Below are 14,448 nucleotides of genomic sequence, written 5' to 3' on the forward strand. Positions count from 1 at the left end.
GATTCTAGAACATCAAGATCCCAATAAAAGGCCCAGCAAGACCTGCTTTGACAATAATATAGAGCCCATCAAGATATTGGCAGAACCGTATGATACGAATCGAGATGGTATAGAGTGAATATTGATTGATGCGTGCTGAGATGCCGGACTGGCGCGACATTTAGGTTTCGGTTTTAATGTACACGGCCGGGCACATGGTCTATATCACGAGTCACACAACTCATTCTTATGGATATCCGTCTCACAATCCCTTAGTCTCGGGGGATAGTCCGATTCTTATAACGTAGGGGTGACTCGCAGCCTATCCGCTCACTTGAAATCTGGTATACCTTTACTTCAAAAATCTTTGACTTGCTTCGACTTTCACAACGTTTCTCAGTATGTCTGAGTCATAGAACTAGGAGAGCACGAGTGACTGCGCCTTCGCGGAGTCTATAAGGGCTCGAAATGGTACTCTTTTGTCCTCGGGTTCGGCATATTATGTTGCTAGTCTCTCACAAAGCTTTTTGTTTGACGGTTCTGAGTCTATAGTATCCCTTGAGGTATTAACTTTCTCTTATCTTATCAACCTATTATTGCGGAGCGAAGCGACGCTATAATAATGGGGCCAAATCTCACCTCCGGCAGAGTTTTTGCTGTCTGATTGGGTGGTCGGGCAGTGTTCTGTTAAGATCAGGTGATTGATCACGTGGTTTTTATTATAAAACGCCGTTACTACTATTCCCCCGGGGGGGGGGGGGGGGGCTGAATTTCAATTCCGGCAGAATGTTCCTCCTCTGATTCGCTGTTCGTAGCGGTATGGATATGTTAAAATCATGTGATTTATTAAAATCAGGTGACTTCGTCGGCTTTGCCAATGCCCGTAACGCCCAGCATTCCTGTCAATTACGGTAGCGTAGAACATCAAGCATTGCGACGGCATTCAACGGATTAATTATAGCAGTTGCTTCACTCCGCAGTTGCTTCACTCCGCAGTTCCTTCCGAGGGGGAGGGACCCCTAGGAACGCTCATACAAATCAATTTCGTACGTAAAGAGGATCCCTGGGTGTCGAAATTCGATCAAAATTAAAGAACGAGTATGACTTTATTTTGTACTGGCTACCAGCCTACCACCTACATTCCAAAATAGTATAATGCTCAAGCCAGCCCTGCGAGCAGGAGCCTCCATCGCTCATCCACCCGTGGCAATCAGCGTCACGATATCCGTCGCACACAAACCTGCCAGTTGCCTCACTTGGGTCGGAAGAACCCGGTAAGCTGGTCCCCTTGTAGGTACATGTTGAGCCAAATGCCTTGAAACCTCCAGTCCCATCATGAATCCCAAAGAAGGCACCGTCCTTCATGACAAAGTCCGGCTTGTCGACCTCCGGACACGTATCTCTCCCAGGTCCGTTGGAGTACGTTTGGTACAAGTCCCATTGGCCGACACCTGAGTGCTTGTCCACATAGTAACTGAGGATGATCACACCTGGGTACGGGCCGTTCATGGGGGCAGCACCCGTCGGAGTTGGGGAGGACAAGGCTCCGCTAATGACAGACAACGTGCCAAACTTTGAAGCCAAGGTTGGTTCAAGTTCACTTGCTATGCTGAGAGCAGCTGAGGGATCGGGAGTTTCTGCTGGGTGGGGCGACATGGTAATTGCAACGCCAGGTGCGGGAGTGCCAACAATTTTGGTCGATGACGCCGTCACGGAACATCCAGTTGTTGTTGTACAATCGAAAGTACACTCAGATCCGGCGACGCAAGCGGTTGAACAGACTTCAGCGGTGTCAGTGCTGCAATTCTCCTCTGAGCCATCTGAGCCACCACCGCTCCCACCAACTGTATCAGCCCCCGCCGGAGGGCAAAGTAGGCAGGGACCTCTGCAGAACGGTGCGCAACTCTTTCCAGCACCTGGGCTTCCCTTCGACACCGTTGGAGTAGGAGGCCCAGAAGTCCAAACCGGCGTAGGTGTCTTGCTATTCGCACCCGTTTCCTTTGCAATCTGGGACCACGGATAAGGGGGTGGGATGAGCGTTGTCGTGCTGCGTGTTGAAGTAGGATCGCCCTGCACCGGTGGTAAAACGTAAACAATGTGAGGTAAGGAGACGCTGCTCGTCAGAGTGATTGTGGAATTCGCAGTTTGGCTGCCGTTGACTGACACTCCCCAGAGAGGGATTGAATGGAGCGTGACTGCAACAGCTATCAGTAAAAGAGATCTTAATTCAGAAAGAAAGGCCACTCACTATCAGGAATCGTCACTGTGATAGTGATTGTTGTCACATTATAGCCGTGGTAGGTTGTTGTCGTGCCGTCTTCGCCGGTTGAGGTTCTGGTTCTTGTGCGGCTTTGCTCGACAGGAATGACCCATGGCGGAATCTCAATGATCGATGGTGTTTCCAGAGGAATGGGCGGCAAGATAATTGAACATGGTGGCTCGCATTGTATCACGGGTGAAGCATGACCCCAAATGGACGGTGAGATATAGACGTCGCCATCTCCGGAATGAGAGCCCGACCCTGATCCAGTGGAGCTTCCAGCATGCGGCACACAGGCGCCCTCGGGACAGTATCCACGCTGACACGTGTATTCACACAGTGGGCCGTAGATTGCCGGGTCTTGTCCAGGGGCAGCCTGTCCGCTCATCTTGGTCGTAGGGCTCATGACATTGACTGCTCCTTGCGCTGTGCACGTACAAGCGTTCATAGGACAGAAGCCATGACCACAGCTGAAACTACAGAGACCGGCGAGGTTGCCGGCACCCGTGCCCGCAGTGCACGCTGGAGGCAAGAATGGCGAGACAGAAGGCGTCGAAAGGGGCACCTCGACCAGTCCACATGCCGTGGGAGGACAGAAACCGAGATTGCAATCGAAGTTGCAAAGACCACTGTAGCTGGCACCCTCTCCTGCAATCGGGTACCCTACAACGCCCGTCGAATTTGGCTTCTGATTGCCGATGCCCATCTTGGTGCAAGTACAAGCTCCAAGTGGACAGTAACCATAGGAACAGGCATACTCACAGAGACCGCCGAAGTTGTAACTGCCAGTGCCATTCATACACTTCTGGTCCATAAGCAGGACAGTCGTTTGGGCCGATACTGAGCGCCCTGTTATCGCGCTACCAACCCAGGCGTTCCAATTTTGAATGCCATTTGGACAGCTTCCCGAGATAGACTTACCCTTCACTGTAGCGATTATAACATTATCCCGCATCAATGACACCGTCACAGGTCCTGTTCGACCTCCGAAGGCGACGCTACCAAAGTAGACACCAACGTTATCTTCAGGGACAAAGGACCAGCCCACAGTCTGCGCATCACCTCCGATAGATACCACAGCGCCCGAGAAAGAGCTAAGAACAGCGGAGAAGAAAATTCGATCTTCAACAAGATCTGCAGGTGGAAATTCAATTTGTAACTGCGAGGCAGTATTACCACTCGTACCACCACTTCCGCAAGCTGCTGCAGGAGTTGTTCGATACCAAGCGATGATTTTCTCCTCGGTAACCTCTGCGAATCCATTCTTGTACATATCGATCCAGTAGGGAAGAGTTTCTCGCCAGCCATCGTGAGGCATATCGGTAGCGTAGTTGAAGGGAGCTTTGCCAATCTCAAAGGCTTCCATAGCTCTATCACGCAGTGGTCCGATATAGTGCGATTCACCATAATCATTCCAGGTGATTGACTCGCTCTCCAAAGTATCGCCTAGTACAATATCGGATGTGATTGGTTTCACTGGATTTCGGAGTGAGGCTCCGCTGGGGCCAGGCACGGTCCCTCGTCAATCAAGTGGAGCATCGTACCGCCGGAGCTTACCGCATGCCTTTAACTATGTGGCGTGATCTTCACGGAGTGGGTTAACCGCCGTATCCTAAAATTTACACGATTTCTGTGACCCACTTTTTCCAGAAAATCTTGAACCCTTTCAACAGTACCGATTATGTTACTATTGCGTCGTTGATTGTCAGCTGCGCAGTGTGCCAGACTGAACATAACTATCGAACGTCCTGGGGTATCATTTACTCAAGTCATTATAAACCGAAACCGAAACTGGTAAAGTCAGATGGGCTGCCTCTGCCAAATTGACTGGGATTGTAATTCCCAGCCCAGCGTGCCAAGCCGCTAAAGGGATCATGTCTCAGACAAGAATTCTTGCGTTTAACTATACAAAAGTTAATTCTAAGCACTCTCCAGTCTCTCACCGAAGCTCTGGGTACGACATCACGTACACTAGCCCAATAGGTCCAGTGCTGTCGTTCCCGATCCTGTGAGTATAATGACTCATTCTGTAAAGAGCTAGTGTCATAGCGCTAGTAATGGACGATATGTGGTCGCAATCTACTCTATTGAAATGGCGCTTTGTATAGCCGACGTACATATTTCGGTCCGGAAGCTTTCGTGTTTTCGGGGCTTGGTCCGTGGTGGTTCCTGATAGCTACAATAAATACACAATGATCTTTATTCGAATACGACTCAAGATCTCCCAGAAACAAATGCGAACTCCATTTCCCCGCGAAATTGTGATTTCGAGTGATGGAAGTCAGTGGCGATGTTTGTGTTTATGGCGGAAAAGATCGCGCTTGGTGTGGATCTTGGAGCACCAAAGTACAGTTAGCCATCAGTTTGGAAGGTGATAACAGAGCAAAAGGGAACGACACACCGAAGCAACGGTATCTGAAGCTGCCGGTGTACGGAGCAAGGAGGGGTGCAACGAGGGCGTTGGAGTAGGAGCGAGCTTGGTAGATGCGTTGACAGCGTCCGGCATGCATCCACCAAAGATGAAGCCTGCATTGTCTGAGACGCTTAACGCCGGTGTGCGATGAAGATCACATTGATTCGACTGCTCAACATAGATCCATGCCTGGCATGCCGGGAGTTTCTCGCACCATTTCTGGCAGTCCGAAGCAGTTGCGAGTTCATAACTAAAAGTCATAGGAGCACTGTTGAAGTAGGCAATTGTCTTGTTTTGAACAGAGTCTGGGCAGTCGGATGCAGCCTGGCTGCCTCGGACAGCCAGGGTAGTGATAAGCAGAAGTGAATGGAGGTATGCCATGAAGTAAAGATTGTCTACCTGTGCGAAAGAATTGATGGTAAGAACAGAAAAGCTCGTTGGACTTAAGGAATAATTTCTAGGACCACTACTGTTTTAGCTCATTTCCAGCTCCGCGTACGTTGCAAAGGAACAAATGGGACAGCGTTCAATATTGTACGTACTACGTGTTACGTACCATTTGTACTATCAAATCTGGTTGACCTATCGTATATCTCCGCTCCCATGCCTCAACAATTTACTCAACAGAGCCGGATAAACCATATCTTTATGACTGGCTAGTGGCTACTAGAACTTCCTATAGCTGGGGCTTTCGAGCACCACTTGACGTTGTTAATACTTGGTACTGTAGAATACTATAAAGGATGAATCTCGTGCGTATTTACGACACAAAGTATACACCAAATTAGAGCTTAGCTTTTCTAGTCAACGGACATCGGAAAATTCGGGCTGTCTTGAGTGGAGGCCCTTGGGTTGTCAGATGTGACCACTGTACAAGTGTACAGTAGTTGCACACTAGTGGTGGAGTCTTCATTTAAAACACGACTCCTCGGAAATGTACCCGGCGTATACCCAAGAAAATTTCAGCGGCCAAAGAATCTGAGGCGGCGACAATATGAAAGCAGAATCGGATGGTTGTTTTGGGACGTGATATAGATCACGTCATGATATTAGATAAAAGTCTTATTCCAAGGGACGCTGAAGATCGAGTCAAGCAGCATAGGCAAACCTGCCGGGAACTACTGTACATGGACGAGCGTCAAGCCATTGTCAGCCGCTGTGGCGAACACGTGACATGACTTAGGTTAAACGGTGTACCTGTGTACGTAGTAGGATTGCCCCCTTATTGATTCAGACAATTTTTATGTTTCTCAGGGGTGCCAAATCCCAGTACACTATCACCTAATACCTATTAATGAGCTCCACTACAGTTAATCCTCAATGTCAAAGCGTTGTCAAGTAGTGTCTGAAACACTTTCTTACAGGCATCTTTATTTTACAAGTGCGCCCCCACCTGCATCTACACTCCAGATAGGTAGTGCGTCCGGTGGCTTGTGCTTCGTGCACTCAACATGTTGGGACCACTACTACAGGCAATAGGCCGAGCAGGCGATTCCACAAAATGGCAAAGCGAAGGCGAGTACCAAGAGAGCGCTTTGCCCACCTAGAATTGCGGATCCGTTTGCTTTGTGGGTATTCTGCGGCGCTAGTGGCTAGTGGCTACTAGCTACTAACTAGTAGCTAGTGCTGCTACTTCAGGAGTTCGAATTATACCGCACACTTACAGTAGTCTGCCTCGGAGATCTAGTATTTTCATAACACCAGCGTTCAAATACCTCGCTTAGATCCTAGCAGTATACACGATGCTGTGAACTTGAGGATCCAAACTTTGGCAAAAATTTGCTCGGAGACCCATCGTGCCGTCGGTGCCTCCGCAATTGCTTTAGCACCTTGGCGGGCCAGAATGTCCCAGGGGGCCAGGACACATGCGATTACCACACTCTATGGAGACCAATTGACAATGTTGCTATCTTTTCGCGTGAATTATGAAGCAGGTAATATGTAGATTATAGGGTCCACTCCTGCTGATTTCTCCGATAGAACTATAAGAGTGAAGATTTTACTCTTTGCAAAGGACGCACTTGCCAGGCTCCTATTTCAACGTTTGAGCGGAAGTTGCGCTGACTCAATTCATCATGCTATCGAGCGTCCTTGCCCTATTTTGTCTTTTTCTATTGTCAGTACTTGCCACTGACCCTACGATTGATACCATCTTCGTGATCAAGGACACGGATACACACGGCGGGTGCAGACAACGCCGGCAAGCCCTCGACAACTACTTGTTCGAGTCCAGAGCTTTGGTCGCAGCCGGTCTGCAGGCAATTGAACATGCGAAAGACTCTTCCGCGAAGGAGTCCGTCGTTGCCAAACGGTACCTATACACATACTTCAGGGCGGTAGATGACGCATCGATTGAATTTGTGAAGAGTAAGTGCAATCCGCGCATTCTCCAATTCGAAACCATTGACCATTCATTCGCCCGTAATCTGACAACCTGCAAGGGTTCTTGAGAGTTGTTCAAGATTTCCTATCTGGCAAGAAAGTCATCGGATCTGACAAGATCCCACGTCTATACTGTGACGACACATGGCTTGTGAAGTTGGAACCCACTGATATAGCCTGGGATCATGAAAATAATGACGTGTACACGATCGGCGAAGATGGTGTTTTCCAACCAGTGTCGATTGATCAAATAGAGACCTACAGAAAATATCTCTGGGAGCTAAACAAGGAAGGTAACTGGGAGAGAACTGGAAAAGTACCTTACTGGGCGGGTGACATGTCTCAATACCTTTTCGATGACAGCTACAAAAAAGGCAAGACCTATTGCACCAACTCGGCGCAAAACCTTGGGGCGTCACAGGAGCAGACAAGGCCAAATACCCTCACACTGTGCCCCAGATCCTTCAAATCTACAGTCAAACGTGCAAAGCTTGGGAACACAGCACCTAAGGCAAGAATGGCGCTCGCCAATGTTCTTCCACAGTCCGGGACGTTTTATCACGAACTGTACCATGTGGTCCTAGGGAATGATCAGACACCAGATTTGAGCTGTGAGTTTTCCACGAGAGAGCGCAGGTTGTCTTTTATCCGTGCATTTTCTAACGGCCCCAAAGATCAATGGACAGAATCTCAAGATTGGCTCCAGGGCAAGCAGCCGACTGCTGTGCCTGTGCCCTACGACAAAGACCACGAGCACCTTATTCGACGTAACCCTGAATCATACTTATGGTTCACTGTGGGTTATTGGTATTTCCTGCAGACTCAGTGGTCGGGGTCGTCTGATAACAGATGGAGTTTCGATACTGGGGTTGCTCAATTGATCTCAATTTAGAGCTAGCTATTTTGATAGCGAAGCAGCATGAATCAATAACAGTGGAAATTTCGATATGAGCTTGTCATAGATTAGGCGTATACAAATAAACTCCAAGGCTCGCACGCCTATTGAACCGACACGGATGAGCAAAAGTATGAACCAAGTCTAATGGTGCGTAGGCTATGCCTTATACTCTGATAAATAAGTTGAATCTTCCGCTTTTCGCACACGGCTTTGGCTCGCGTCCGAGATATTTGCGTTTCGATGATCAGGTTTACATGCATCCAATGATTTGGCTTCCACGTAGCGTCCTGTTCTCGACATGATGCAAAGATCCTGCACATACGACCGGGAACTCGGGAATGTCGCCATAAATGCAGCCGCACTTATATGGGGACGAGTTTTTTGAATTCACAGTAATCTTCTTTGACTTCCATCGCGCCGGTATCACGGAGGAACCGATGAAAGGTCTCCAAGTACGTCTCGCCTGTACCTGTCCAAAACTTCACGTGTCTGAATAGCGATGCCTCCTCATCCCTCCAGAAATGCGGCCACAGTAGCGAGTGAACTTCTTCGCCATGTAGATACTCATTATGTAAAGCCCAGAGCTGGACGGGAGGTTTTGGTGATAGCAACTCGTTTGGTCGGGGGCGGAGGATAGCAGGTGGGCGAATACCATCACCATTTCCGACTTCGCGCTTCTGTGCTTCCGTGACCGGAGCTTTGAAGTAAACCCAGAAGATGGTGACAAAGTATCGGGGTACAAGGTCAAACCAATGTCCTCCCCGAAAGGCGGTCTCATAAGATGTCAAGAACGTAATTCCATCGTCAGCAAGAGTTTCCCTAAAAAGCTGAGCTGACGGAGAGTTTTGAAATGCTCTATACGCCGGGCTACCACCCTGCCACCCTAGAGTCCAGACTTAGTACCCTACTCGTTGTTGATAGGTATTATCACGTACATGTGCCTAGAATAACCCTATCTTTGTTCACGCGGAGGCGAGCCCAAGCCGTCTCATGGTGGCCTATGGCATGTACCAAAGGTTCAAAGTATCCTATCCATCGTTGTTGATCAGACTCCAGTCCGATAGGCACTTGGAGCTCCGTCCAAACAACAATGGATGGGGATCCCCATTCTAGATCCTCAGACTCTGATTGCATTGTCAAGAAAAGGTACAGGTCCGCAGAGTCATAGGTGGGTTGTCAATTTGAAATTTCTCAATGGAACGAAAGGGGTTGTTGAAGATTAGAGAGTGTGTCCGAGTGTGGTGGGCTTCTGGTTTGATTTATGCTGAGCGAAGCGAAGCCATAATGCGGCCAAGATCTCACTTCCGGCAGAATCATTGCCGTCTTATTGGTGGTTAGGGTGATATCGTCAAGCTCAAAATCAGGTGATAGACCACGTGACCCGTGTTAAATTACCATCATGGCTCAAGGGCACTTCCAGGATTTTTCTTCTCTACTTTATTAGTTAGCCAGCCGGCGCTGTGACAGCGCGTCAAAATCAGGTAAGACCCCGGGCGCATCCGCAGGATGTGGAATTGCGGGTTCGACTGTCTGTTTGGATGATTTGGCCATTCTACTACCACCGAGGGACCCACAACCCCACACATTAACTAGCCCAGCCTATTCGCTCTCTTCCTTCCTCTTTCTCTCTTGCCTTCCGTAGAGGATATCGACGAATATCAGTAACCTCATCGGTACTTTTCAAAGGGTTCAAGATTTACTGGAAAGCATGGGTCACGGAAATCGTCCAATTTTTGGGGTATGGCGGTTGACCCACTCCGCACGAATCGACGCCACAAAATGAGAGGCGTGCGGGCCAAGCTCCGGCGGTACGGAGCTCCACTCGATTGACGAGGGACTGTGCCTGGCCCCAGCGGAGCCTCACTCCGTGAACCAGTGAAACCAATCACATCCGATGTTGTACTAGGTAGTAGGCGATACTTTGGAGTCAATCACCGAAATGATTTTCAATTGCTTGATCAAAAAGGGGTAGAATTATTGCTTGTGAGGTCTATTTTCAATGATTTATATGCATCAGTCTACTACCTACTCTATACATAATCATCATCAGTGGGAAGGTTTTCGTACGACTCGAGACCGAGAGCGAGCTGCTAGGCGCACCTTAGCTTCAGACTGGTCCTTTTCTAAGCTATTGGGCTTTGATTATAGGCAGTATTTTGTTAGCCTGATAGGCCAGGCACACATGATATGGACTGATCAAAATGCATGAGCGACTTCTTTCCCTTTTTCTTTCCGCGCCCTTGCTCTTTTTCTCCTTGCTCACCGCCCCCCGAAGCATCACTTTCTTCTGATATTGCTTCTCGCATCGTATTATTGCGATGGATGCCCAGCGCCAATTTCCAGATGTTCACTGGATCTGGGCAGGAGGCATCTCCTTCGCCTATGAGGTTCACCCTCGCATTGTGGTCAAGGTCGCAAAGTCTGGAGAGTTCGAGAGAGGTCAATTTCGTAAAGAACTCAAGGTCTATGAGATTTTCTCACAACACACACCCTGTCTATCCGTTGTGCAGTGCTTTTTTTACTCAGATAATGGCATCACCCTCGAGTCCATGAGAGGTGGGATCTTGACTGGCAGTTATAGGTCCGTTTACTGATTGCGTCACTAGATGTGTCCCTTTCTTCTAAAATACAACATAATCATATTCGAGACCAACATACTACCTTAAGATGGTTACCAAAGTAGAGAAATTAGAACTTCTTGCCCTGCGAAGGGAATGGATGAACGACCTTGCTCGGGCCGTCGCTCTCCTCGAATCGCTCAACCTCGCTCATGGCGACCTGCAACCTGAAAATATCCTTCTTGATCGCGATCGGGTGAAGCTGTCTGACTTTGATTGTACGGCGGAGATCGGGACAGATTTCGAAGCTTGCATGGCACCCTATGGACGAATACTCAACGTCAACGAGACTGACCAAGGAGGACGTGGAACACCCAGCTCCGTGGGTCCTCGTACAGAGCAGTTCGCTCTCGGTTCCCTATACAATTTGATAAACTATGGCTTCGAAGTTTACGGTGATCGACGTCTTACTGAGGATCCTCGGGAGCATGGACCTAAGGTGGTGGACTTGCTGCAGGATATGGAATATCCCAAACTGAATGGTGATCCACTGATTGACGATATCACCGACAAGTGCTGGCATAACAAATACGCCACGGTTGCAGAATTGGCCGCGCACACTAAGAGGTTTCTTGTTGAGGGAACCAACAGCGAGTCAACATTCGTCCGATGGCGTACGGCGATAGGTCGCATTGTTCAAGAATTTTGGTGCGGCCTTGAGAATTGGCTGACCCTGGTGCGACCGAGCACCATCAATCAGGACGGCAGCAAACTCCGACTTGGTCAATGGCAGAGAGCCAAATGGCGACAGTCGTGATGAATTGGATCATGACCACCCAGCAGGGAAATTCTTTCGAAGAAAGCATTCTGTCAGGATTTGGAAAATCGCGGACTTCCTTGTCTGCTTTGTTCGGGTGAGCCAGAGCAACTTGGTTTCACTTTCGATTGGTAGAGACACACCTTTTGACATGGAGTGATGGACCAAGCAGAGGAATATATCACGCAGCACCTTGATTCCTCATGAGTAAGGCCAGCGACGAGATAAACTCTGGTTATATGATGTTCTTGTACAAGACAACAGTCAGGTATATAGCGGTTGGAGAACCAGATGACCTTGCGCGCTTGCAGTGTGGCAATGCGGTCGGCTCCGCACGCCTTACGTTGTTCAGCCTCAACTGAGGTTGCATTGCAGCAGAGCACGCGTTGTTAGGGACATGCCTGTACTTCTCGAGCGCAAGCGATTCTGCATGAGAGTCCTTGGGAGCTGATACCTTTGATCTTAGTTCTCGCCTTGTGGCTCCGGCGATTGCCCGAAAGAATTCGCATCGCGTAGTATAACCGTCTGATATTCTATGTGATCGTTGTTTGATGGTGAGGCCTACCATACCGCCTGGACTACGCCCTCTCACCACCTAGGACCACCAACCTCAATAGTCTAGCTTAGCTTCCTTCTTCCTCCTCTTCTTCTTCTAGTCAACGTCGAGTGTTTTCACCTTTCAGGTTTTTCCTTCGTAGGATCCTGCAGTCAAATAGTAATCGAGCGTTTATTTCGTACGTAATTTATCGCAACTTATTTGTTAGATTCATTAACTTCCTATACTGCTCAAGCAATTCCAGATTTTCTTTGACTGCCTTTGTCAACTTCGCTTTTATATAATTTCTCACGGCATACGGCCTTGGCGGCCATGCGGAGCGGGCATACCAATCTCAATCATCGACCAAGAGATTCTGAAGAAACTTTGAAGATACTACAGAATTGTCCATTAATTCGCTAGGTAGTCTCCATGACGTTTGTGTACTCCAAACGTCCTCAAAGCAATCAAGCTAAAAATACAGGAACGCAGAGAAAAGAACAGAGGATAAATTAGCAAGATCATCCGCTACGCCGTGAACACCCGGTGGCCAGGCATTGCGCCCTCTCTACTCCGGCGAGGGTAACTGTCCGAAGCTCGGTTGCGGTACTCGTCTGAGCCCGACATGATTGTCGAGCTGCGTACGGCTTCGGGAAGAAGGAATCCAGCCTTCACAATGGTCTCGATTTTCTCGCCGGTGACGAGATCGACGTCACAAGTGCAGTGCATCTGGTAGTTTTGGAAAACCAACGCTCGACTAGCTGCATCTGTTGGACTTCCCAAGCACAGAACAGAGCCCGACCAACCCTGAGCTGGCGTCGTGGGCTCTACCGTTGTCCATAATAATGATGCAGATTGCGTATGAGACGCAGTATCCCACATGTAATGAGTCCCGATTACACCGGCGTCCCGTATGGCAGCGGGATTGATAGTACCATCCGCGACTACCCATCTCTGGGTGATAGCATTCAGCTTCACCAAGTAGACGTGGTGACCCGAGAGTGCTTCAGAGTACTCAGCCCATCCTGTCACAACTGGGTATCCGGGGGGGCTGATGAGGTGCGGCAACTTCTCACTAGTGATTAGGCTGAGATCGTGTCGGTAACCGGTCGGGTAAGGAAACACTAGGCTAGGACTGTCGAATGTTTGAGTGATCGTACCAACCTAGATCAAGATTAGAGTTAGTGAAGCCTATGGATGGTGGAATAAGGACCATACCAGTGTCGGCTTGTCGGCCGCAGTAAGCCAGACTTCCTTCCCGATGGGTGAGTTCGATAGCCAGCCTCTAGACATCACAGATGCCGGGGTGTCTGCACGGGTTGGCAGAGATAGCAGTCGTCGGAGGGAATCCTTCTTCTTACAAATCCAGTCGAAAAAAGGCAGCATACGAGACTGGTCTGGCTGCTTGACGAATCCATGCGTGACCGTCGTGATTCCCTCTGTTCCGTCTTGCAGCTTGATCCTGAGCCCTAAGCAGCCGTCACCATGAATAGCATCTGGGCTCCCAGATACCGGCATTCCAGAGGCAACTGTGTCGGAGGTAATATCAATCTCGAGAAGGTCATACATCACTCTCAAGCCACCGACCACCATCACCCAGTCATTCAAGTACATATGCTGAATGTCAGACAACGAGGTAAAAAGCATGACCAGGTATCCCGCAGCGTGTACTCTTGCTCCAACAGCTTTGGGAAAAATCTCTCGAAGGGCATCCAGTTGATCATGTGAGAGAAATTTGCGTGGATTGATGTCTGTCTGGAAGAGCCACTCCTCTTTCCATGGGGATCGTGGAGTCAGGATGCCATGGGGCTTCAGGTTGCTTCTGTCTCCGGGCATCGGATGGACAGGTCTTCCTGCTACCACATTGGCTGTACAGTTGCCAACCACGAGCCAAACCTCAGGACCGTAGCGTGGATCCGAGACGAAAACTCGATCACAATCTCGCAGGGCTGGATGAAATGTACGAACAAAGATCTCGTCCTCCGGGGCGACTTGTGGTGTTTGCAGGGCACGAAACTCGGCCAACTCGGGCCGGCCCCATCCTCGTGAATCCGTTTCTTTTCTCTTTGTCAGTAAAGCAAACTCAACGATGGCCTCGGAGAAGAAGAGCATAAGATCCCACTTGGCACAAGCCTCGCATAACCCAATCCCTCTAGACGAGGGGAATCAGGCTTGACTTCCGGAATTGGGAGACGATTAAAGGGAGCTAGACGCTCCGGTTTCTGACGCTTTGCGTCGGTCATTGTAGCTGGTTTTGAGAAGGATCTCGTATAACGAAAGGAACTGATTTGATGGGGGAAGATGGACGAGAAGAAAGGAAGAAGAGTCTGTCGGAGCTAGGACTCGGGAAGATGGCGTTGTCATATAGCGGATGATGCAACCGCGACCAAAAATGGAAGGCGCGGTAGCGTAACGCCCACGGGCCGCACTTGTACCGTCATACTGTATGGCGGCAGTTGCGTTTTGGCTATGGTACCGGCTGTATGAGGCAATATTACCCTTCTTCCTTTGCTATTGCTTCCTTGAGTCGTGTATAATCGCTTTGTGTTGACTTCATTAACTTCTGTTAGGATATTAAGCCCGGAGGACGGTCAAACTCGAACAGG

At 49.2% G+C, this 14,448-nt stretch overlaps 6 protein-coding genes across 6 annotated transcripts; 2 read left to right on the top strand and 4 right to left on the bottom strand.

The window, feature by feature from the left end:
- Positions 1 to 831: 831 nt before the first annotated feature.
- On the bottom strand, positions 832 to 3,801 carry N7539_005555 (uncharacterized protein; the record flags this gene model as incomplete). The annotated part of the gene is made up of 5 exons (XM_056935157.1): positions 832 to 878; positions 1,119 to 2,174; positions 2,228 to 2,665; positions 2,720 to 3,738; positions 3,797 to 3,801. Coding segments are annotated over 5 exons (2,520 nt in total). The 3' UTR covers positions 832 to 876.
- Positions 3,802 to 4,520: 719 nt separating this feature from the next.
- On the bottom strand, positions 4,521 to 5,033 carry N7539_005556 (uncharacterized protein; the record flags this gene model as incomplete). The annotated part of the gene is made up of 2 exons (XM_056935158.1): positions 4,521 to 4,571; positions 4,641 to 5,033. 2 exons carry the CDS (start codon positions 5,031 to 5,033, stop codon positions 4,521 to 4,523), a joined length of 444 nt encoding a protein of 147 aa, XP_056790352.1.
- A 1,694-nt stretch (positions 5,034 to 6,727) lies between these two features.
- N7539_005557 (uncharacterized protein) lies at positions 6,728 to 7,926 on the top strand (the record flags this gene model as incomplete). The annotated part of the gene is made up of 3 exons (XM_056935159.1): positions 6,728 to 7,019; positions 7,094 to 7,645; positions 7,709 to 7,926. The coding sequence occupies 3 exons, from the start codon at positions 6,728 to 6,730 to the stop codon at positions 7,924 to 7,926; spliced, it is 1,062 nt and encodes a 353-aa protein (XP_056790353.1).
- A 368-nt stretch (positions 7,927 to 8,294) lies between these two features.
- On the bottom strand, positions 8,295 to 9,066 carry N7539_005558 (uncharacterized protein; the record flags this gene model as incomplete). The annotated part of the gene is made up of 2 exons (XM_056935160.1): positions 8,295 to 8,815; positions 8,868 to 9,066. The coding sequence occupies 2 exons, from the start codon at positions 9,064 to 9,066 to the stop codon at positions 8,295 to 8,297; spliced, it is 720 nt and encodes a 239-aa protein (XP_056790354.1).
- A 1,184-nt stretch (positions 9,067 to 10,250) lies between these two features.
- Positions 10,251 to 11,307, top strand: N7539_005559 (putative Rho-associated protein kinase; the record flags this gene model as incomplete). The annotated part of the gene is made up of 2 exons (XM_056935161.1): positions 10,251 to 10,513; positions 10,581 to 11,307. 2 exons carry the CDS (start codon positions 10,251 to 10,253, stop codon positions 11,305 to 11,307), a joined length of 990 nt encoding a protein of 329 aa, XP_056790355.1.
- A 1,063-nt stretch (positions 11,308 to 12,370) lies between these two features.
- Positions 12,371 to 14,085, bottom strand: N7539_005560 (uncharacterized protein; the record flags this gene model as incomplete). Its single annotated transcript, XM_056935162.1, has 3 exons — positions 12,371 to 13,006; positions 13,061 to 13,992; positions 14,070 to 14,085. 3 exons carry the CDS (start codon positions 14,083 to 14,085, stop codon positions 12,371 to 12,373), a joined length of 1,584 nt encoding a protein of 527 aa, XP_056790356.1.
- Positions 14,086 to 14,448: the final 363 nt, after the last annotated feature.

This window comes from Penicillium diatomitis (assembly GCF_028827545.1).
Source record: "Penicillium diatomitis strain IBT 30728 chromosome Unknown utg000005l_segment0_segment0, whole genome shotgun sequence".
Lineage (NCBI taxonomy): Eukaryota > Fungi > Ascomycota > Eurotiomycetes > Eurotiales > Aspergillaceae > Penicillium > Penicillium diatomitis.